General features: G+C 33.9%; 1 protein-coding gene across 5 annotated transcripts in view; it reads left to right on the top strand.

The window, feature by feature from the left end:
* The window catches only part of LOC126818452 (solute carrier family 4 member 11), a 56621-nt gene that overhangs the window by 17774 nt on the left and 14591 nt on the right, over positions 1-24256 (top strand). For 3 of the 5 annotated variants that reach the window (XM_056100174.1, XM_050545873.2, XM_050545871.2), the window contains exons 2-9: positions 3586-3734; positions 16533-16570; positions 17169-17376; positions 18642-18729; positions 20142-20265; positions 20641-20853; positions 22017-22101; positions 23111-23233. In XM_056100174.1, the coding sequence (XP_055956149.1) occupies positions 3590-3734; positions 16533-16570; positions 17169-17376; positions 18642-18729; positions 20142-20265; positions 20641-20853; positions 22017-22101; positions 23111-23233 (1024 nt within the window). In that variant the 5' untranslated portion in view covers positions 3586-3589. Of the gene's footprint in view, positions 1-3585; positions 3735-16532; positions 16571-17168; positions 17377-18641; positions 18730-20141; positions 20266-20640; positions 20854-22016; positions 22467-23110; positions 23637-24256 lie in introns of those variants that run through there. The other 2 variants (XM_056100175.1, XM_056100176.1) reach the window with 2 other exon arrangements.

The following is a 24256-nucleotide window of genomic DNA, read 5'->3' as shown; positions in this document are numbered from 1 at the left end:
ATATTAATCAATATTAAAATAGTTTCAGGCAAATGCAGCGCTGAAAAGTTGGCGAGACTTCAGCGATTTATTTAATATTGATCTGTTCAGCATCATACGACACATTCAGAAAATTGTCTTATTTAGTATCGTGCTGATATGACGAGAATCAAGGCAGTGGTGTTAGTTATTATGAGTTTCCAGTGAGGCTTTATGTTGGGTTTTCTACAAATCATTCTGTTAACATCCCATGATAGCATCTAACTGATGAAAGAAAATTGATGGATTTCCTTGTATTGGTTGGATTTATATAGTTAAAACTGTGAAACTCATTAAAGATTGTGTAAAATCAATGTCCAATAAGAATTATAAGGCAGCTACTCAATAGGTTAGAGATGCTGAATCTTTCGATTCGCAGAGGATCATAATTGACTGTCATAAACAAAGCATAGATAGGATATATGGTAGATTAAGTTCTAACATGGATATTAACAACTGTTCAGTAAGCATGTAAGTATATTGAAGCTAGAAACATGCCTCAACAATCAATCATTATTTGATTGAAATTTTGGCATTGTTTAAATTATAATTGATAGAAATTTAAATGAATCAAAATAATGGTTAAATTTTTTTAATTATGGATCACATTCGAAGAACATGGGATGACAGAAATTTTCTGTCTGACCAGTTAAATGTTGGGTAATCCATATTGAAATGTTTTTCTTTATATTATCCAACAGTAGTCTGACATCTGTCTCCAAGTCAGGATATAAAACAAGAAAAAAAAACGTGCATCTTATGTTCTGGGTCTGGTGACTCAATGAGTAAGGTGTTGGACTTGATCGTGCCTCAGGATTTTCCATGTGGGTTTCTCTTGTCAGTGGTGCAGGACAGAAGATCTGGCAGATCATACATAGGAGACAAAAAAACAAGGTCCTGTGCATGCATATAAAAGATAGATTTCTAAACAAGAGTATAGGCCATAGCGCCATTGATCTCATAACACACTGCATGACATATGCCTGTCTTCACTAGCTTGGTTAGTATAGAAAAGTAGGAAGTTAAACGGTAAATCCCGTTTCATTTCAATGATTATTCTAACCAATTATGCATACTGTCATGGATTAAAAGCGTAGTTTCAATACCACAGAAAGTTTTGATTACTATTAATGATTACTTAAGTCTTGGATATGCGCATCTTTCAATTGTACAAGATTATCATATGAAAAAATATTAAAAAACAAATAGTAGAAAGGTATGCATTTTATGTAACACATGGTTTTTGATAATGTCATTTCATTTCAACACAAAATGGAGATGATGACTGCATATTTCTGGTTAATCACAGCACATTGGTAACTTATTTTATGCACTGTTTCTAGTTGAAGAGAACCTAGAAGTATATAACTTTAAACTATGACACACCTCATCCTAAATCTGGTCAATATTGTTTTTTTGAGAGAGAGAGAGAGAGTTGTAGTTTGTGCTATTTTGACATTTATGATGTCTGACTGAGAGACATATCAACCAGCAGTTGTTTCCTTATTGTTCTCTAATAATAGGATATTTATTTATAATAATCAGGAAAAATCAAATGATAAAACTATGATATTGATTGATATGGCAATATATATACTCAGACAAATTAAAAACTTGACACTGATGAATTTCAACAAATTTTTTTTTCTGGTAAGTCAAATAAATATTAAAGTGTTTCTAACAATAGTAAGTAGTAAGAAGCCTTTAATTTCATAAAATTGTAAAGTCACATGGATCACGTGACTTTTGAGCATATAAAGATGAAAAACCTGAAAAACATGTGCAAACACACGTAACTTGAACTGGAAAAACAAATTAAAATTGTTATTTTCATCTTTGTTAGAAAATGCCGCGCCTTTCAAATGTAGAACGTCTACGTGCTATAGGTAGGCTCAATGCTGGTCAGTCTGTGGTCACTGTTACAAGAGCCTTTAATTGTTCACGCCAGACAATAATTAATCTTAGAATGAGAGTGCTTCAAACTGGAACTATTGCCGACCACCCAAGGGCGGGAGCGCCACGTGTGACATCACTCCAGGAAGATCAAGCAATACGATTATGTCATCTTAGAAACAGATTTGTCACTGCAACCTCCACAAGTAGAGAGATGTTTGGTGGAAGGGTAGCTGCACAAACTGTTCGAAATCGCTTGCAGGCTGCTGGTCTTCGAGCTCGGAGGCCCTATAATGGACCAATATTGACACCTCTTCATCGCCGTAACCGACTTGTGTGGGCCACAAGACACATAAGATTTACTCAAAGACAGTGGTTTTTTTTGTGCACATGTTCTTGTCCAAGGGAACTTAAATGCTGTCCAGTACAGGGATCAGATTTTGCAACCTGTTCTTCTTCCGTTTATGCAGAGACATGGGCCTGGACTAACGTTTCAACTACAATGCTCGACCCCATACAGCAATTGCTACCCAGAATTTTTTAAGAAATGCCGGTGTCCAAGTCCTGGATTGGCTGTCGCTTAGCCCCGACCTTAATCCTATTGAACACATCTGGGACGAACTGGGTTAATGTGTTCGTCAGCAAGTGAATCCACCACTGAAGTTGCAGGACCTTCAACATGCTCTTGCTGAGCAGTGGCGACGTCTTCCTCGGGTAGTGTTTACTAATGTTCTGAGATCCATGAGAAGATGTTGTGTGGCAGTACGAGACCCTAGAAGTGGCCACAACCGTTACTAAACACTTTATTCCGATTGTTGTACAAGTCTGTGAATTTCATTTTGGGGGGTACTGTGACATCACGAACGTTATCAATGTCAAGGACTTTCGGCGAGACGTATTCTTGCTTTCTGTTGATGTCAAGGTCGTCTGTGCACAACATAACACTAAAATAGTTGCCTTAAACCAAATATTAAAAATCTAGGCCCAAAAATCCCGAGTGTCAAATTTTTTATTTGGCTGAGTATATAAGATTATATTTCATTCTGTCAATCAGTAAAATGAAGTTGTGTGAATACTGTGGAGAGATCAGAAACAGGATATGTCCGCATCAGATAGCAGTGTCTAATGTATGACATAGTGTTTGTACTGCATGCTATTTGAAAACGACAAATAAAATTTAATTCATGGAAATACCAACTCAACAGATATTAGCATAATTGCAATCCCTGTTTGCTATTTTGAAAGCTAGAAAAAGAAATTAAAGAAATGGTCATATTTCTAGTTAAGAGAAGATTATCGTGTTTGAATATATTCTTTGAATGGCATTTAGTAATTGGAACATAATCAAAAACACAATTTTATGGATAACAATTACTATGGTTTATTTCACTGCGACAGTTTCAACCTTGTTGAAACGTCGCAGTGAAATAAACCATAGTAATTGTTATCCATAAAAGTGTGTTTTTGATCGTGTTTGAATGTTTTAGTCGTAATTAGTATAAAAATGTGTGATGGGGAATTCCTTCAAGTGAGAGTCCAATTACGAGCCAAAGACATCGATCCAGACGAACACGAATTCTTCGAAACTACTATTAGCCTACATAAATTCCCTCATACACTCATACCCGTCACTACATCTTATGTTCATGTCTTTATTGTTTTTGTTTTTTTCAGAGTTATGAATAGCTCTGGTAACCACACGAAAAATGATTTTCCAAACAACAATTCAAGAGAAGCTGCCAGACTTCTTAGTAATACATCAGATGATGCCAAGTATCCTGATAAGAAAGTAGAATATATAGATGAGGAAGTACCAGGTTTGGGTATGTTATATTTCTTTAATATACCGGTACCTTTTTATAGGCTCACATTGAAATGTGGTCGTATATTGTCATCGCTTGTGGACGCTCTAGAGGCTAAAGTTTATATTCGATTGACTTGAAATCTATACTCAGTGTTTAAGGTCATGAGAAATATAAGAATGTCCATATCAACTGTGGGAGGCTGGGGTAGTAATATATACACTGACCTTGTCTTGTTAAAGAGGTATCCATTACACAGATTGTCTCGGACTTGGTAATCCTTTAAAAGCTCTAAAAGTCGAATTGTCTAATGGATCAACCATTTGTTAATTATTTCAATATGTGCACTAGTCATACTGCTCACACAAATATAGGAATATTCACATTTAAATCATTTGTCATGTTAAAACAAATGGAATTAAATCATTTTTCATGTTAAAACAAATGGAATTAAATCAATTCAGGAAATATTTGATATAATAATTCAATAAAATGAATTAATAGTAATATACCAAAATATTCACAATTTCTAGAAATCTGAAATGTAGAAAAAGAATCGTAAAAATCAACTATGTATACCCACTTGAAGTAGTAATCAATGTAGGTTACCATAAGTTATGACACAAGTCAAAACAGTGTCAAGCTGTTACAATCATAATAAAATGATATCTGATCTGAATTGTCATTTTGTCATTTCAGTAACTATGAAATGTTTTGCTTTTTTAATAGTTTCATAATTTTATTGGGAGTAAAAAATAAGTTAGTATAGAGGCCTCATTAACTAACCCTCTTAACCCTAGTTCATCCCTCTCAGTGATGGTAGTGGCTGCGAAAAAACTTTACTGCAGACTTGTATAATGTCATATAATAATCCGTAAGAATAAGACCTCATAGGATTTTATATGCTTATTTTATAACCGCTAAAGATCAAAGGTTTATATGTCTCCAGTAACAATGTCAATGTATTCCTGATGATCTATGTCTGGTTAAAGACGACCTAGTCTTTGATGAAAAAATATCTAACGGATTTGATATAATCCAGGAAACACATTATATCCTGTTAAAGGATTTTAGTATTATAGGATGATGAGCTATCTTAAGGAAAATAGCAATTCAATTATCGATACCCTTAAATCAGGTTAACTTTATTTGTACTAAAACATGTTCTCTTAATCACCATGCAGATTATATTAAGCTGTCAGTCTGTTTAAAACCAGATGTAATGTTCATTATAGTGTAATAATGACAGTAGTTTACTTTTAAAAAAACAGATTAGGTATTACACCCTAAATTTATATATAAAGCTGAAATATTAATCTAAGACCACTTTTGTTCTTTTTCTGAGTTAATTTTTCAGATCAAACTGAGACCTACAAATAGTCAATTTATATCTTTTAAGCTGTAAAAGTGTAAGATCTGTTTTGACATAATTTTTTTTTTTTTGAAAGATTGATCAGCTTAGTTTTAAAGAAAAATAAACCTTTTCTACGATTGTCATTAACAATATATTATCAATATTTGATCCATAGATGAATGATTATTGTTTGTTCTAGATATTGACAAAATTGATCGAAGTTAAAAGAAAATTGATGTTTTTTTTGATAATTTAACAATCTGCAGAGATTAGTGAATGAATTAAATGAAATTGGTTTTAACATCCTACTTTTCTGCTCCATATATGCAGTGCTTTGAGGGAAATTTTGCCTAATGAGCAATTGAATTCCAAATGTCAAAAGTTCTTTTATGTGCCTGGGACTAGATCACTGTTCCTTGTTAGGCCCTCAGTCCTACTTCACTAACAAGTTGTAACCACTCTGGAAAATCCCAAGGAAGTTTCTCGGCCCACACCGGATCGAACCGTAGACCTCCTGGTTAGTGAACCAACGCCTTACTCACTGAGTAGCTGTGGCGCCTTGGAGATTATTTGTATTGAAGACTTGATGAATGTAATAGAACAACCAGTGGTATTATGTCGTTCAGTTTTTAACTTCATATCAGACATAGGTATCTGTGTACCGGTTTTTGTTGAAAACCTAAATGTTTAAATCTGAAACCTTTCAATGTAATTGCACATTTTTTGGTTGATATAGTATAAAAGGAATACACCATTTTTGATAAACCGACACCATTATATAGTTGGCCCAGTCAATTTATGTATAACCTTTTAAACATGAATGACCTTTTCATTTGTTGGCCTCATGTTTAAAGTTTATTTGGAATTATCTAACCCCACCCTTAAGTACATATTTGATTTTTTTAGTGAACATTTAAAATAATCTGCACTGAGTGGTTCAACAAGTCGCTCAAAAAATTAAAACGCTGTCATAAATTCACTCAATAAATCATTGCATTTCCACGTAAATTTTGAATATTTCGATAAATCTCCGCAGCAACTCAAAAAGTTTAAATAAACTTGAAAATAGTTGATAAGTTTCAGAATATTTCTGTTCATGCTTTTTTTAAAATCCAGTGTTGTGCCAAATTATATTACATATAAAGTTTAGAATATCTATATATAAAATATACATTAGTTTAAATATCTATAATATCAGCATTAGTTCAGAAAATTTATATCTGCATTAGTTCAGAACATCAATAATAATTCAGAACATACATTATATGTCTTCATTAGTTCAGAACATCTACCATGTATATGCCGGTCAAGACCTAGGACTATGGAAAATGACCATAGCTAGATCATTTTGCATGCCAAGAAAATAGCCTTTTTTTCAAAATCCAATTTTTAAACATGGCCATGATCGACCTCCACTATGTAACTATGAAATTGTATGGCCAGTACAGAATAATGCACATGTATAGAAGCCACATAATCTCATGATTGGTGTTATAGAGTTGTATACAGATTATACTAAGTGTTGTGTTGATAATTAATGATGAGTGTCTGGTAGTAGAATAATAAAAGTTAATTGATATGTGGGAATCTCATCAAAGGCGTGAAGTGGTCCATTGTTTGTCATTCACTATTTGATCACCTAGTGTCATAAGGATTTTCTAGAACAAAGTCGCTATGATTATTATGATCTTCAAATAAAGGGTAGTTAGATATGAAGTACTGCTCTTCGAACTGTCATATTAAATAAAAACAGCATAGGAATTACGTGAATCCTGTACAGCATATATGATGGGAGAGAAATGCATTATAATATTTTTACAGTAGTTTTACGGCCTTGTAGGTCTTGTAGAATTAAATCTAGAGATTAGTTAACTTGCTTACCAAAAACTTGTAAGTTCCCAGTAAGTTTAAGTTCAGAACCAAATAAAAATAAAAGTTCAGTAAAATTCAGAAAATCTCAGTGTGTTCAGAAAATTTCCCTAAATCCGAACATCTCAGAATATTTTATTTAGTTCAGAAAATCGATTTCAAACATCTAAAATTTGTTCAACTTCAAATACTTATGGTGATGCTCATTTGCCTATCATGTTGATTGTTGGATCTCTAGATGTTATATGTCTGAAACTTGAGGTCATTAAAACAGATCACGACAATTATACAATCAAAAGAAATAAGATTTATTTTTTTGAACGGTCAAGCTCAGTTTGAGATAAATTGGATCTCAACATAGAATTACACAGGACAGAATACTGTTTATTGCTGACTAGGGTTCTTACTGTCACAGATCCTATTTCGTTTCGTTTTTATAGTTACTACAGTTATAGTTACTATTTTACTTGTCTTTACTACACTTGGATCTGGAAGAGTTGTTATGTAACTCGTGTTCTGAATGGTGTCAGGGATAAGCCAATGAAACGGTCTGTTACGGCGAGCTTTAGGCGTGTTTTTCACGGAACTGTGGGTAATCCACTAGTAACATCGATGCTGATTGGTTAATCAAATGTCTGACGTCAAAAGGGTCATAAGTCGGTCTTTTGACCCCTGACATGACCTATGGCTATAACTTGTTAGATCTTCATGTAGTGTAGGCCATCGAAAGTATAAAAAAAACAAAACGAAATATAGATCTGTATTTTAATCAGATTGTAAATACCATTAAAACAGATTAATACAGAAGTTATTTTTTGCAGATTTGAGATAAAAAGTAGTTCTCTCTGTTCCACTTTAGAACAACAACACTTGTAAACACACTGCAGGCTTAAGATTTATGTTCCGAGTCAGAATAAAGTGTCTTTTTATAGTTAATTTATAAAGCCAGTAAATCGTTGATAAGTTAAAACTGTTGATATGCTCTACATTTGAACAGTTTTAATCTCAGTATTATTTGAACTTTTTGAAGAGAATTATCTTACAAAAAACATTAAAGTTTCTATTTACGAACGAACATTGAAGAAATTACTGAATAAATCATGACAAAATTGTGCTTAAAGATATATGCCTTTGTCGAGGTTAAAAGGCTCATCCATTATGCTCCGATAAGTATTTTTAATGGAAAAATACTATTATTACAGGTCTCAAATATGTTATATTTATAGTACGACTTTCATGAGTTAACAGGTTTAACCAGAGGCCGCAGGCCGAGGTGTTTAACTTGTTAACGAATGAAGCGTGCTATATATGACACCTGCTCAACATACTTGTTATTATTGCACAGAAAACCCACCCCACTTCGTATATGATTTCTACTAAAACTAGTGTAAACCAGCAAAAAGATCTAACACTGGGCATTATGATGTATGTGCATATGAACAAACACTTAAGTTAAAAACATTGATTGTTAAAAATAATGTATGATTAAATTTAATATCTAGTGAAATAAGCGTGGGGTTTTTTTGGAGCAGAGAGAAGGGTAAAAGGAAATGGACTGGGGACACAGGCAGGGCATATATCAGTCCTCTTGCAAATTGAGTTTCTGAAAAGAAGAATTCAAGAGACATTTTGTCCATCTAACATGATCAACACCAGTTATTCATGACACTAAAATTTCATCATCTCAATATCAGCATTGCTGTAAAAACCATTGAAAAAAAAATATTAGTCACACTTTTATTTATTCAGTTTGATAAAATACATTTTTACAGAAGGAAAATAAATATAGTCATAATTCAAAATGGCATTCATCCAATTTTCTATCAGTTAAAGAACAAAGAGCGTGTTTGACATATTGACTGATAGGTCAGCACTAATTAGCCTGTATACAGTTAATTACTTGCAAGTGTACAAGTAAAAAAATCATTTACCAACCTAATCAATTCTAGCATTGTTTAGACAAAACATTGTAATTGGAGGACAATTTATTTATGAGGCTGTGTCGATCAATCATAAGATGTAGTGGAACAGAATCACCAATTCATCAATTAGACTGGTGTTAAATTGATTCTGGTCAAGAGCTAAATAAACTTCATTGGTCATATCATAGTGTAATAGATAAATCAATCATTAATGTCACTCTTTTTATGGTGGTGTGTTTATACATACATCCTACGCTAGGATTCAATTCTTTCAAGACCAATAGCTCTGTTACCTCATCTGGACCTATCTTCTTTAACAATTCTTAAATGCCCTTTTCTATGCAACATTTGATTAAATGAAACACTGCAAGGAGTAGGTTTTTATCTTAAGGGTTACAGAAAGTTATATAGTCAAGAGTTCACAAACAAGTGAGAAACAGGTTTTGAAAAATCCATATGGTTTTTCTCAGCCCATGCCAGTACTGGTATTTAAACCCAGAACAGTCTGTTTGTGAGTCCAGTATCCAAACCACACAACCGGAATGCCTTTGAGGGGAGGTGGCACATCATTTGTTATTTCTGATAAAGGAGAGTGCCTAGCATGATTTCTGGCTACACTAATGGTCAATGATGTAGTTAACAGAAATGTTTCGGCAAATACCAAGTTATCCCTTCTTAAGATCGAATGTTATTTTGAATGATTGCCTTTAAGTTCTTTTCCGTCTTCATTAGCGCAGTTTGTTTGAATGAATTACCTTTTAAGTTCTTTTCCATCTTCATCAGCGCGGTTAGTACAGAAAAGTGAAATGTTAAACTGATAACAGAAAATTATATTTTTTGGCAAAAGATTTATTTAATCTGAATTGTATTAAATCTGGTATTACGTTTTTTTCTCATTATATTTTTGTTCTGATAAAATCTGATCATTTAACCTTTAAACACACACAGAATTAACAACAGCTAATTAAATACATGGTTAATAACTATACCAGTAATCTTATTTTCTAGTGTTGGGCTCCAAGGTAACTATTTGCTGAAAATGTCAACTTGTGCTGTCTTTTGATCTAAACAAGATATAAATTTATTTGAAACCTTTGTGATACAAATGATAACCTTTCCTCTTTCTACATGTTTTTTTCCATTTTTCTGGATCTGATACATCCGATACATTTTTAAAATGTTTTTCCTGTTCTTTCTTCTTTTCAAATTTTTGATTGAAATACCCCCCAAAAACGCTCACCTACTTTTTTTGATGGGATTAAGGTCATACTCAGATAATTGATTAAATTTGTACAGTTGTCATCACTGCGTCATTCTCCATAAGACTTATCATTCAAAGAAAAAGTATATTAATCCTCTTCATGATTGGAAAATTTCATTGTTCTCAAAGCAGCAAGATAACAAATAATACTATAGAAGTTTACATTATCTATAGAAACATATTGCCCAATAACACTATAGAAGTTATTATCTATAGTAACATATTGTCCTATAGAATTATTAACCCTGGTAATCCTTTTATATCAGGAAAGGATTGACGTTGAATATCTTTCCTTCGATCAATTTGAGACTAACTTATGGCTGTTTTTTTTTTCTTTGGTCATGCATCCAGTTTTAGAAAGGAGAGTTTTGAACATATAGCAGGCTTTTTATTTACCCTTCTCTTTGAATTTATATCGTCAAAGGTTCTTTATGAGAACACCGGTTCCATCTGAACCACAAACCCTGCCCAGAAAGTTCAAAGCAGGTTTTTTTATCTTTAGTCATGCGTCCAGTTTTAGAAAGGAGAGTTTTGAACAGACAGCAGGCTTTTCATTTACCCTTCTCTTTGAATTTATATCGTCAAAGGTTCTTTATGAGAACGCAGGTTCCATCTGAACCACAAACCCTGCTCCAGAAAGTTCGAAGCAGGTTTGAAAACCCCCCAAAAATTCTTTCAAATCCAGGATATCCTTTTTGAAAATCCAGTGCCCTAATGGCACATCTATCACAACCCTTCCATTAGGATCACTAGCGTACGTGACATAATGACATTTTAATTAGGAACTGATCATATGAATATTAATTGTTGAATTAGTCTTTACTGATAGGTTGTCTCTCATAATAATATCTGTGCATGATGTCCCGAAAACATAAACCATATAAATGGTCCAATTCCTTATAGAAAATCATTCTATTACCGGTATATTCATTATGTATAATGTTTTGTTCGTATTTGTATGCTGCCTCTATGGGGTGTTTAGATACAATAAAATCTTATCTTATCTTATCTTCTATAATTAGGTCAAAATAAAGTGTAGAATTTTTAAATATTATGTGGAAGTCAGTTTGCTAATTTTAGTTAGTTCTTGCTATTGGTATATTTTGACATTGTCTCTATCTGTGAACCTAAAATTTTATGAAGGGGGTTGGATGGTCTATCATTGAGACAAGTTGCGTGGTTTCGATTCCACGCTTGTATGTGACAAGGAGTAGTTTCACCTTTCCAACCCTGTGGGTTTTCTCTAGGTCAAACCGATTTCCTCCCACTGCTAAAAACCCCTATGCGCAAACAATTATTGAAATAAAATTGAACCATATGTTAGTCCCGAAATGACCTCTCTCTAAAACTTTATATGTAAACAGTCACTTCATAAAACAAATGAACACAATAAAATTGATAACATCAACACTTTTATTGTCCCCCGCCTTTCGAAGAAAGCAGGGGACTATTAAAATGGGTTCGTCCGTCTGTCTGTCTGTCTGTCCGTCCGTCTGTCCGTCCGTCACACTTTTTGGGACACAATAACTCTCTTCCTAATTGAGCTAGAATGTTCAAACTTCGTGTATGAGTTTATTAGGTCAATGCCTTGATGGAGTTCGAAGATGAGCATATTCCGCTTAGGGTAAGCAGAGATAAGCAATTTGATTGGTTGATGCTTTGGGACACGATAACTCTCTTCCTAATTGGGCTAGAATGTTCAAACTTGGTGTATGTGTTGATTAGGTCAATGCCTTGATGGAGTTCGAAGATGAGCATTTTCCGCTTAGGGTAAGCAGAGATAAGCAATTTGATTGGTTGATGCTTTGGGACACGATAACTTTTAATTGAGCTAGAATGTGCAAACTTGGTGTATGTGTTTATTAGGTCAATGCCTTGATGGAGTTCGAAGATAAGCATTTTCCGCTTAGGGTAAGCAGAGATAAGCAATTTGATTGGTTGATACTTTGGGGCACGATAACTCTCTTCCTAATTGAGCTAGAATGTTCAAACTTGGTGTATGTGTTGATTAGGTCAATGCCTTGATGGAGTTCGAAGATGAGCATTTTCCGCTTAGGGTAAGCAGAGATAAGCAATTTGATTGGTTGATGCTTTGGGACACGATAACTTTAGTTCTAATTAAGTGAGATTGATGAAACTTGGTGTATAGTTTCATTACAGTAATACCTTGACTAAGTTTGATAATGAGCATTTTCTGCTCAGGGTAAGCAGAGCGATACGCAATTTGATTGGTCGAGACTTTGGAAAACAATAACTCTCCTACTTTGATTGTCCCCCGCCTTTCGAAGAAAGCAGGGAACTATTAAAATGGGTTCGTCCGTCTGTCTGTTTGTCTGTCTGTCCGTTCCGCTTATTTGTGATAAATTTATATGTGTCCTCTAATTATTTTCCTATTTCGGCGGGGGACATCAGCCTCACTGTTGGCTTGTTTTTTATACGAATCAAAGAGATCTATCGTAATAGTTTTAAATCTTTCTTTGACATTTGATAGGTCCTCTGGACTATTTATTTCAATGACTATCAAGGGAGACAAATCTTTTCTGTCTTTGACAGATTATAAGATTTTTTCAATTTTTACAAACAGAACTGCTATTCACATTTTTCAAGAATGGTTAGCTAAATATTAGGGAACTTAAACATACATTATGCAAGAGCTAAATCTGATTATTGCAAGTCTTTATTTAGGCTTCAGATGTCATAGAAATTATAAATTAGATCTTTATTTACACAAGCACAAAATCAACTCTGTAGACCCACAGATGGCTTGGATTTAAACAGGATTTCGTTGATTGATTAAATTTTTAAATGGCGTCGTTAGCGGAGATTAACCGTTACGTTGACGTCATACTCCCGGAAATAATTTTAGATCAAGGCTAAATGATAGATTGTATGAAGCGAGACCGCTGTTGAGCGAAGTCGCATGTCAGTCAATTTTGATTGAAAGTTCGATATACATGTATACGGCCTTGATATTTTGTTTAGTTGTTGTTAAAATGAGAGTTTGGATGTCGGTATTATAGGCTACGCTTTTTTGTCACTTGCGTTTACAGAAAAATTATAGAAATTGATAAACATCGCAGCTAACATCACCCCAGTTGAATTACAGCTCCATTGGATCACTGTTCGGGAGTTACGCAGGCCTACCAGTTACAGTACAAGAGTACACGCAGGCTAACAAGAAGTCAGCTATAATTATGCCTCATTGATTTGGTCCATTCTTATCTATTTATTAAAAGTCTTATTTTTAATTTGTAGTAAAAATAAATGTGATACGAATTGAATTGCAACCTCGTCTCAAACCACAGCCATTGAAAACGTTACTTGATAATCAAGATTATGTAGGTGGAGTTAACGCCTGTCAATCAAACGATCGTCTATTCTCGGAGACGGTGAAGAGAGAATTGACTCCCATTTCTAGTCAAAAGTTACAATAGTGATAACTTTGTTCAGAATAAAGTAATTTGACTGAAATTTTCAATATATTCTTCTTTCATCATCTATTTTTGAACTGGCCAACTCTAATAAGAATAGAACTTTATCTATATGGTACAGTAGTAGAATTAAAACTTTTAGACTAATATTAACAATGCAAGACTTTCTTATACCTCGATTTTATTGTCCGCAAATAAGCTCAACTAAAGAATGGAATCACTTGAAATAACATGGTTATATATAGACCTTCTGCTACGAAATAAACAAAACTATTTCAGTTTGAAAAAGAAAAAAGAAGATAAAGTTGCTTTGAAATAATGAGACATTGTTAGAAGTTCTGATGCAAAAATAGCTTTAGAACATTTCCAATTATTGTCACTGCCACCGGTAATATGGCTAGTTTCATATTGTGCTTAATTTGTTTTAAAAGGAATCTTGCTCAAAGTTGGTTAATGTTTTATAGTTCTTGATGGCTTTTCCCAGTGTACATGTACCGGTACATTAAAGGCACAACAAGCCAGATTGTTGACTTTACTGTTATACCAGCAGGATACTTGGCTTCACCCAGGTCCCAAATTTGCCAGGGCCCAATTCGATGGCCTAAAACATTCACAGATTTATGTTTGTTAATTTGTTACCACATATTTGGGGTGGAGCGTGGCGACATCTTTGATTTTATTTATATAGATTAGGAATAGAGGTCGGCAACACTCCCTTTCAAGAGTAACAGGGATTATTAAATATCTATTAAATACCTTTTATTATATTATGTAATTTTAATCAAGCACATCCAAGTATATGAAAAACCTTATTAAAGCATGGGCTTGCTTGTACAGAAAAGATAAAATTATTAGTAGTATATTTGTCTAAGATAAAGAAAGATGGCAGTGTGAAACTAGGGTAAACTTTAAAACAACCATATCTCAGTGAAAACCAGTAATGGGATTTCACCTGTATATTCCAGACATGTCTGACGTTATTTTCCAAACATTCAAAATTTTCTGACCAGATATGGTGAATAATATTCAAAATTCAAAAATTAATATAGTGTACTGAGTGATAACTACCACTCAACCCGATTATCATTGATAGTCGGCTGGATTGATTAGGTATTTAAGTGATCAATGTATTTATCGTGTTATACCATCTATACACCTAATTTGATTAACTACTTAATCTGCCATGATTGACTGATTTAATCCTTTATCGTACATATCATCAATCTAATCTTAAACAGACGTTCTTGCGTCCCCTTTGTCGGACTATTCATCAATCCAATAAGAGTGATTATAATTTTAATCTAATGGTTTCTCCATTGTCGGACATTTTAATCACAGCATGTACCAACTGATAGCATGTATAAACTAGTCATAGATGTCACATATCGTAAGAGTATATAACACCCCAAATCAATGGACAGTCATTTTGTCTGCGATATCTTTTACGTCCTTTAAGACTCCATATAGAAATTCTCATCCACAGTGGCACTTTTCTGCGATCTCGAGTGCCGCACGAAAATCACTTACCATATAAGACAGTGCCTTTGAAGCTCTATGCTATGAGTCACGTACGCCATACGGCGAAGTTAGCTATCCCTTTTTACAAGTGATTTAACTATCAATGTAATTTTAAAATACCAATTCATGAAGAAGAAAATGGTGTTTTCACATCACCACAAGTATTACTATTTTGAACGCCTTTCTTTCATTTGCTGCCGTATAATCCAAGACATGTAATTTTGAAGAAGGTATGGATCGGCAAGCTTTCATATAATGTCTACAATCTTAAAACAGTGGTCTTGTCAGTGATAACCATAGGCGTTCGAGCTGGGGGGGCTGCCCCCCCCATTTTGGGTACCAAATGCTGGGAAAATTTGGGCACACAATTGTATTTTGTAAAAGTTGTACAATAAAAGATATTGTGTTCTTGAATGTGTCCAATTTAACAGCAAATTTATTATTATTATGTAACATACTAAGAACCTAACTACATTTTTTGGGCACCAACCACCACCGCCCCCCCAGTCAAAAATTTCCCTGTACGCCTATGGTGATAACCACTATAAGCTATAATGCAAACAACCTTAATTTACATCACTATACCTCAGTGAAAATCATTATTATGGTACAGTGCATACAACCTTTAAAACACTATGCCTCAGGGAATATCATTACAATGCATACAACCATTAAAACACTATACATCAGTAAAAACCACTAAAATGCTATAATGCATACAACCTTTTAAAACACTATACCTCAGTGAAAATCACTATATGTTCTATAACCTTTAGAAAAGCTATATCTAAGTCAGGGCCGTAACTAGCTCAGAGCAAAGAGGGGGGCGGGAAGTGTTCTCGGGGGTGCTGTAATATTGACGGACAATGCATATCTATTTTTTTATGGTTGAAAATTTTTTCACAGGGGGGGCGAAACTTTTTGCAGGGGGGCAAAGCCCCCCCCCCCCCCCTGATCCCCCCCTAGTTACGGGCCTGATCTAAGTGAGGACTTGAGCAGATCTGTCTCTTATTTTGCATGCAATCTAATTTGAGTACATTGACATCACTGTTAACTTAAATCACAACAAGTTAAAAATTATCATTTGACATACTAGTAAAGATCGCCAAAGTTTCAATGCCTCTTTAGAATCTATAAAATCAAAAATAAAACAATTCATACTTGTTAATGTGTCTGCTAATGAGCATAGATATATCTTACGATTTCAGAAGATCCTCAAATTAATTGGATATGGATTTCTATATATTTGTAAATCTCAAAAGATTTGGTGTTAAACAATATTTCCAGCTGTCAAGTAAATCAAAATGTCATGAGGATTGTTTTTGAGGAGTTTACAATTATCTTGAGAATAGCTGCAACAGTTTTATAAATTAACTACTAAAAATGATGTGTCGTTAAATCAAAACAGATGTTCTGGATGCTATAAATCTAGATAAATAATTGTTTTTTGTTATTTGTTTTCAGATGGTGAAGATGTGAACTTATTACATTGTGAATCAGTGGTAAGATTTTTAATTTACATACTAAATTAGAAATAAGAAAAAAACACACAAATTATTTTTCATCTAACAAGATCAGTGAAAAAATACCATATTATCTCCTTCCTATAACTCTTCAGTGATTTTCAACTCCCGTTGTGTATACGGATCTACCATTGATTTTTGTTCCATCAGAACAACTTTCCTTGTCACCCCCGTAGGCATAAACCCTGATAAGCCATGGTGGATCAGTGAGTAAGATGTTGGCTTGCTAACCTTGAGGTTCTGTGTTCAATCCCGGTCTTGGCCTAGAAAGCTCATTGGGATTATCACCTCTTGTCAGTGGTGCAGGACGGAGGGTCTGGCAAGGGACAATGTTTAGTCATTTGGATGTTACTAGAAATCGATTGGCGCACATAAAAGACCCCTTGACAGTTGGATTTGAAATAATAGTAGGTTGTAGTGTCCATGTCCATCTTTATTATCCCAGTTGGAGCAAAACAGTATGACCTTAAACCCATTTCGTTTCATAACCGCTGACAAATCCGTTTTGCAAAATTACATTTATTTCTGCAACTACCAGTAGTTATCAAAATTCCTATCTAATTACTTTTCATTCTAGATTGTGCCAGTGAAAGATTTTTACACTGAAGTGAGAGCATTAAGAGATGTTCAGTCATATATGGAGAATGCTGTTCTCTTGTTAAATGTTCACGCAGCAAGCCTACAAGATATTATTGAACAGATGTTAGATAAAGTATTAGGTTCCGTTAAAAGGCCAAAATTTACCATAGAAACTGCCAAAGATGCCATATTTACCAGTAATTCAGGTTAATAATTCATCATTTATCTCTATTTTTATTTTAGAGAAGTAAATGATATTGCTTTCTGGCATCTCACGTTGGATTATTGCAATATGATACATGTACTACAACCATGTACATGTATCAGTGACTTATTGTACCAAGTACTAATTGGTCTTATTGCAACCATACACCAGTGACAGATTCAAACCATTACCAATTGGTCTTATTCAGATGATGTATCAAAGTCATATTCAAACCATACTCCAATGACATTTAAACCATGCTCCAATGCATTCAAACCATACTCCAGTGACATTCAAACCATGCTCCAATGCATTCAAACCATGCTCCAGTGACATTCAAACCATGCTCCAATGACTTATGCAAACCATGTACAAAGCCATTATTATTTCAAACATATATCACTGACTAATTCTAGCTCTAGGCATGGACCCATCACTTACAAAATCAGATCATAGCAATGATTTATTCTAACTATAAGAGAGAGAGAGAGAAATAGGGTTTAACGTCCACTCGACACAAACTAGGTCATTTCGGGACTAACATATGCTTTAATTTTATTTCAATAATTCGCTTGTGCGTAGGGGTCTTTAGCAGTGGAAGGAAACTGGAGGACCCGGAGAAAACCCACGAGGTTAGACAGGCGACCCTACTCCTTGTCACATACAACCGGGGATTCGAAACCACGCCAGTCGACTCAATGACAGACTTTATGATACAGCGCGTGCACGCTTAACTAGAAGAATTAGAAACAGAACAACATATGTAAATCTGAGATTAAAGGAGCTAAATCGCTAACATTTGGGACCTAGAAATTCACAAAAGTGGGTCGCAACGCATATAATACTGTAATATGAATGTATATAAACTGATTTACATTTAATGGTTTCCGTTTTTACTCCAATTTCAAATCAGTTATGTTCGGCGAAATAAGTCAGCAATCATAATCGAGTGCAAATTTCTAGAGTCTAGTTATTCTAGTCTACATAACTCCATTTGATTTGGTGCAATGTGTCTAGCCTCGTCCCTCGAGTCTCTCAATACAACTGGGGCTGAAGCGCATTATGGTACACGATTCGTGTACCAATGTTAAAAAAATTATTTTATCTTAAATATCGGATATCAGAAGCTCATCTTTTCCCGGTAAGTTTACATCATCATTGTTGATTTAAATTGACCAATAATTCGTGTTTACGATGTCGAAGATTTTGGAGGATTTTGAGTTACGGACTTAGGTCCTTTAATGGTATTGTTATATATTAAAACAGGAGCTATACTGTCACAGACTATACAAGGTACACAAGTTGATGATAATTCTGGTGATTCACAGTTTGATCAATCATGGATCTGTATATTGTAAGTTTATTTTATTTTCAATCTTCGAACTGTTATTGTTTTGAGGAGGAACCATCATGATCCAATAGGACAGACCATTACAAGAAAAATTTGATCACAATCAGATTATGATCGGTTTAAGTTTTATTCCTGTTTTAAGATTCGTATGTGTGTATTTTAATCTGAGTTAAATCCGATGCAATCCTTGAGATATATGACCGGGGAGATATAACACTATATTGTAATGTAATCAACTTTCAATCAACGAAATGTTCTCACAGACAGTGTGTTATTTATAGCTTATCAACCTATTGATTGTTATTCTTACATAGATAGCTAGGTGTAATTGATTGACTTGTAGAAATAAAACAGCGTTTTATTTGTTGTCCAACTTTAAAATTTGCTACATGATAGAAACACAAAAAATGTGTATAAGGTCTACCATGCTCAATTTGGTTAAACTATTTTAACCTATATGGTACTTTGGGTTTCATTTCCCATAACTCTCTACAAATTTATGGCATCTTAATCAAAAGAAACATGTCAGATTTGAAAGTAGTAGACCTACAACGACAGAATGAAAATGACATCCAACTTTAATCGGAATTTGTCAAGCAGTTGGAAATCTAGATATTTTTGTAGATTATGATATCATACAACTTAGTCTGACCTCAGTCAATAGATGTAGTGTTTATTATCAGATAATAATGTACTGATTAATTTTGCCAAGTTTTCATCTTTTTAATTACTATCCACTGGACGTCCCAAATGAAATCAAGGAAAATTTGTTAAACAAAGCTGTCCATGACCACTGACAGACAATCATATGTTCTAACCTGTCAGTGTAGAAGAATAAAGTCATTTTCAGCAATAGGAATCTCTTTCAAACTACAATATTGGAATATTGGTCTAAAAAGTTATGTTGAATTAAAATGTCATTGAGCTGTCCTCTCCGCCCTAATTTTGTTGTGAGCAAACAGAAATGATGAGACCTTTTTTAAAATCAGATTGAATCCAAGTCAGGGTGGGGGTGGGTATCTACCATTGATATTTTGATTATATTTTCTTAATTAAAAATATTAAACTATCGATCTGAGAACATTTTATCGTGGATTAATCAGTCTGAAATTTGTTATTTTAGCGAAAAACAGAAATGATGCATTGTTACATTAAGCTTGAGTTTTGTGAATTTGAGACTAGACCTATAGCAACTAGCAACCATACAAAATCCGCTAATGGAAAATCACATCCAAACCTTGATGGTTAAACGCACCTATGTAGTTCCAGCCCAACTGATATATCGACTGATATATTAAAACTAAGCGAAGTATTAATGATAGAAGTCAGAATGTAGACTCAATTTAATTTGAATATTTTTAGATATGATCTGCCTAGCATTACAGAACGTTATGTATATTATATATATTTTTTAGATGCGATCTACCAAGTATTACAGAACGCTATGTAGCCATAGCTAAACTATACGAACCAACTAATTTAAGCGCTAATTGTCAAGAAGGCAGATTTGTTGTTTTAATTTTAACACCAACCATAGAAGTAAGTGTTGTTTTATACATAAAAATGTTGTTCTTTATCTTCGATCACTGAATTTAATGTACCAGGTACTATTCAATCAGAAAGTAATTACCTTAAACATTAGGTTTTAATTTGTTTTTGTATCAATAGTGTTTCCCTTAAAATATAAGAAGTGCATGATAATTTGTCATGTCTGGGGTATTTTTTTCATGAAGTCAAAACTTTTAAAGCACCTTAGAACCTTGATTTTATCATCTACCAAATTTAGGAGACTTTTCCCTTTTCTAAACAATTGTACTCTTAGATGATTGTGCTAATTTATTGAAATTTTCATTTCCAAAATTATTTTGAATTATTTGGTCAATGACTTTTTCATTTATTGAATTTTGTTTGAAGAAAATGACCAAAGGACCCATGGAAACCGGTCGAACATTTGCTACATTGTTCATGGACCTCGATTTTAGACAAGAAATGTTAGATGTGCGAACAGAAAGAGATATGAAATATTTATTAGAAGATCGCATGAAATACTTAATCACACACCATGGTTTACCGGAAAATCGCAAATCAACTCATAATTTTGTATCAGTTTTTGATGATCCAGCAGAAGTAAGTCTATTATTAGAATAGTTTAGGGTGATGACCAAGTTGTATTTTATCTAGAAGGTATTATTTGACCAGAAATTATATTTGATCACTAAGTCCCTTGATTTATCTGTGTGTTATTAGTGATTGTCAGGGACTTGGTGCTGGCTCATCAACTGGGATGTCACCAGTTCGATTTTGGTGTTGGCTGAGAAAGATAGTTCATCAGGATTTTTAAGTCTAGTTTTAACTTGTCAATAGTGTAGGATGGAGGGCCATTATCGGTCTGATGGGACAAAAAATTGAGGTCTCATGTATATCATTGACAAAATGTTACAGATCACCTGACAGTTGGATATCTTACTAAGAATAGGTTGTAGTTCCACTATTATGTCAAAATGTCCCACAAAGTATAGGATACTGCTTTAGCCTGATGGGTGCAGTAAAGTAAAACAATAAACCCGTTTCATTTTTTTCAGAAGATAGCACATTTTGTTTTGGGGATCACAGTGGCTAAGCGGGTAAGAGGCTGGCACGCTAGCCTGGAGGTCGGGTGTTCGATCCCTGCATTGGCCGAGAAAGTTCATCCAGATTTTCCGGCGTGGTTCCCCCTTGTCAGTGATGCAGGACAGAGGGCCTGACAGCTGTCTAGTCATTCGGATGAGACGAAAAACCGAGGTCCTGTGTACACATTGGCGTGCACGTAAAAGATCCCTTGACAGTTGGAATTCGATATAAGAATAGGCCGTAGTGCCGCTGTCCGGGCAAAAATTTCCCTCATAGCACACTGTATGGCATATGCTCGTCTTCATTAGCCCAGTTCAGAGCAAAACAGTAGGACGTTAAACCCCATTTCATTTCATTTCATTACATTTTGTTTTACTATTATAATAAATATCACAGGTATTGTCTTGTTAGAATAAGTAAACACAAAGAATTCATTGTCTAGCAATGAAAGTAGGCAGTAAGCTTTTACTGGCATCACTTAGAAAAACAAGGAGAAAAGTATGAATTATCAATCATAAGGATAAATCAGTACAATAGTTTACAGGACATGGCTAGGAGACAGTATACAAATTTGAATAGAAAAATGGTAGCACCTACTTGTCTATATGTTAGTATGTTATCCTGTCATGTATAATAGAAGATCTGAGACAGAAATCTTATTAAAAATTCATTTGTTGTAGTCAGGAAGTAAAGTGCCAATATTTCAAGGGTTATTGGGTGATTTGAAAAGACGTCTGCCTCACTATTTATCAGATTATAAAGATGGTGAGTTTTAAATAAGTGATTTTTTTCCATCAGAGATAATGGCTTTTAATGGAGACGTTATATGCACATAATGATTATTTCATGTTATGAGTAATGTCTATGACCTTTTCCAATTCTGTGGTTTTTGATAAGCCTATATTACATTTGTAAGTACTGTATATATTTTCATCACTATTCTTGTAAATGCTCTAAAGGTCAAGAGTTTTATATGCCCTTCTCAAATTTGCTTAGATTCTCTGGCTAGTCCTAAGGCTGAAACTTATTGAAATTATAAACACCCTACAAGGCAGTGTTTTTGAAGAATGAAATGTTAGGCTAGTACTGAGTATTGCAATCATTTTTTACAGAGTAACTATCCCTGTCGCTGAAACTTGCCTGGATTATTAGACTATTCTTAACGAAGCACTCTATCGAAATTGAGAATTTGTTTCAAACTAGCTGGAATTGTTTGACTAGTTCTGAGGAAGAATCCCATTGAATTTGAGTCATGAAAAGTTTTTTTTTGCAGACTTATTGACCTTGATTTAAACTTTTTTTTAAAAATACTGCTGGTGGGCATATATTTACTGGTAGGCCACGATATGTTTTTTTTAATATGGCAGTGCAGGAAATATGTACAACAAAAACAACCAATAACAATTACATGAAAACAGCATTACAATGAGCAAGTTCCAACGTTCTAAGCAAGTTTTAATAAAAAAATTTGTAGACCTAGACCTGTATATACTGTTACTACCTTGAAATTGTTTTAATTAAAACTTCCACAACACTTCAGTATTGATTTGATAAATTTAATTTTGTGTTTCACATCAATGTCAGAATCCACTTTCATTGTTATTTTGTTGAATAATAAGTCATTGGTAGTAATTAGAAATACAAGTCTGCAAATTTAAAATGCTTGGTCAACATAAACAAAATTTTTAACTGTAATTTAAGCAATATCTTTGAAATCTTCATCATATATTAACTGTTTGTATGAGTTATATACTTTTATGTGTTTTGATTCTAGGTATATTTGGTAAGAAAACGCCCCATAAAGTAGTAGCTACCACACTCTTTCTATATTTTGCCTGTGTTTTACCTAATGTGGCTTTTGGTATGCTCAATAGTAATAATACAAATGGTGTCATAGGTCAGTATAGATCAAATTGAATGTTTCAAAATATTGCACAAGTCTGAACGTATACTCTCAATTCACATTTTTAAGTTGTTACTGTTGCCCCTTTTAAATCTGAAAAAAAAACACCTTTTATATTAAAGCGATGTTATGGAAGATTATATAAAGTCATGGCTGACAGTTAAAAATAAATATGTAAAGGGAATATGCTGAAAATTTCAGTGCCGAGAAATCCCCATGGCAAGACCATAATCAATTCAACAGATTTGAATCTGTTTATCATCGTAACAACGGAAATAATGACAATTGAGGCTTCAGAGTGAAGTAACTTGACTGAAATTTTCAGCTTATTTCTTTACATTATTATTTTTTTTAAACTATCATAGTGGGAACTGTCAGCTCTTTATCTAATCTTCCATAATGCCACTTTAAGAGTTTATATAACATTTAAGGCATAAAGAAAGAACTGCAATGGTCAGATTTAGCTCTTGAACAATGTATGTTTAATATCACTAATTCTTCTTATGTCTCTCAAACAAATGAAAATGATCTGTTTTTAACATAAAAAAATTGAAGCCACAGTGAGTATAGTGCTCGAGTATAGGTTAGATCTTGGTATTGATCAAGAAAGTTTCCCTCGATTTTAAGGCATGGTTTCCCCTTAACTATGGTGCAAGATATGGGTCTGGCAAGCAAGAGCATCTAGTCATTTGGATGGGACAAAAAAAACTGTATTCCCATGTATACAGTTAGTAGCACAGGAAAGGTTGCTGTCTAGGCTGTCCCAGATAGCATAGCACATATGTCCACATTAATTAGCCTTGTTAGTATTGTGTATTTGGGGGTATAACACAAAGGTGGTAGAACAAACAAGTTAATACACAAAATCATCTCCATTAATTGTATTCTGAGAACCACACAAAGACATAAGTTATTTACAGCAAAATCACAATCACATCTTATTCGAGCGCTTCAACGACACAGCAAGAAAAACAAAAACTCCTGACTCGAGAGTTATCTTTCCTCAACCTCGATTTC

This window comes from Patella vulgata, chromosome 4 (genome assembly GCF_932274485.2).
Source record: "Patella vulgata chromosome 4, xgPatVulg1.2, whole genome shotgun sequence".
Classification (NCBI taxonomy): domain Eukaryota; kingdom Metazoa; phylum Mollusca; class Gastropoda; family Patellidae; genus Patella; species Patella vulgata.
This window is presented reverse-complemented; position numbering and strand designations above follow the sequence as displayed.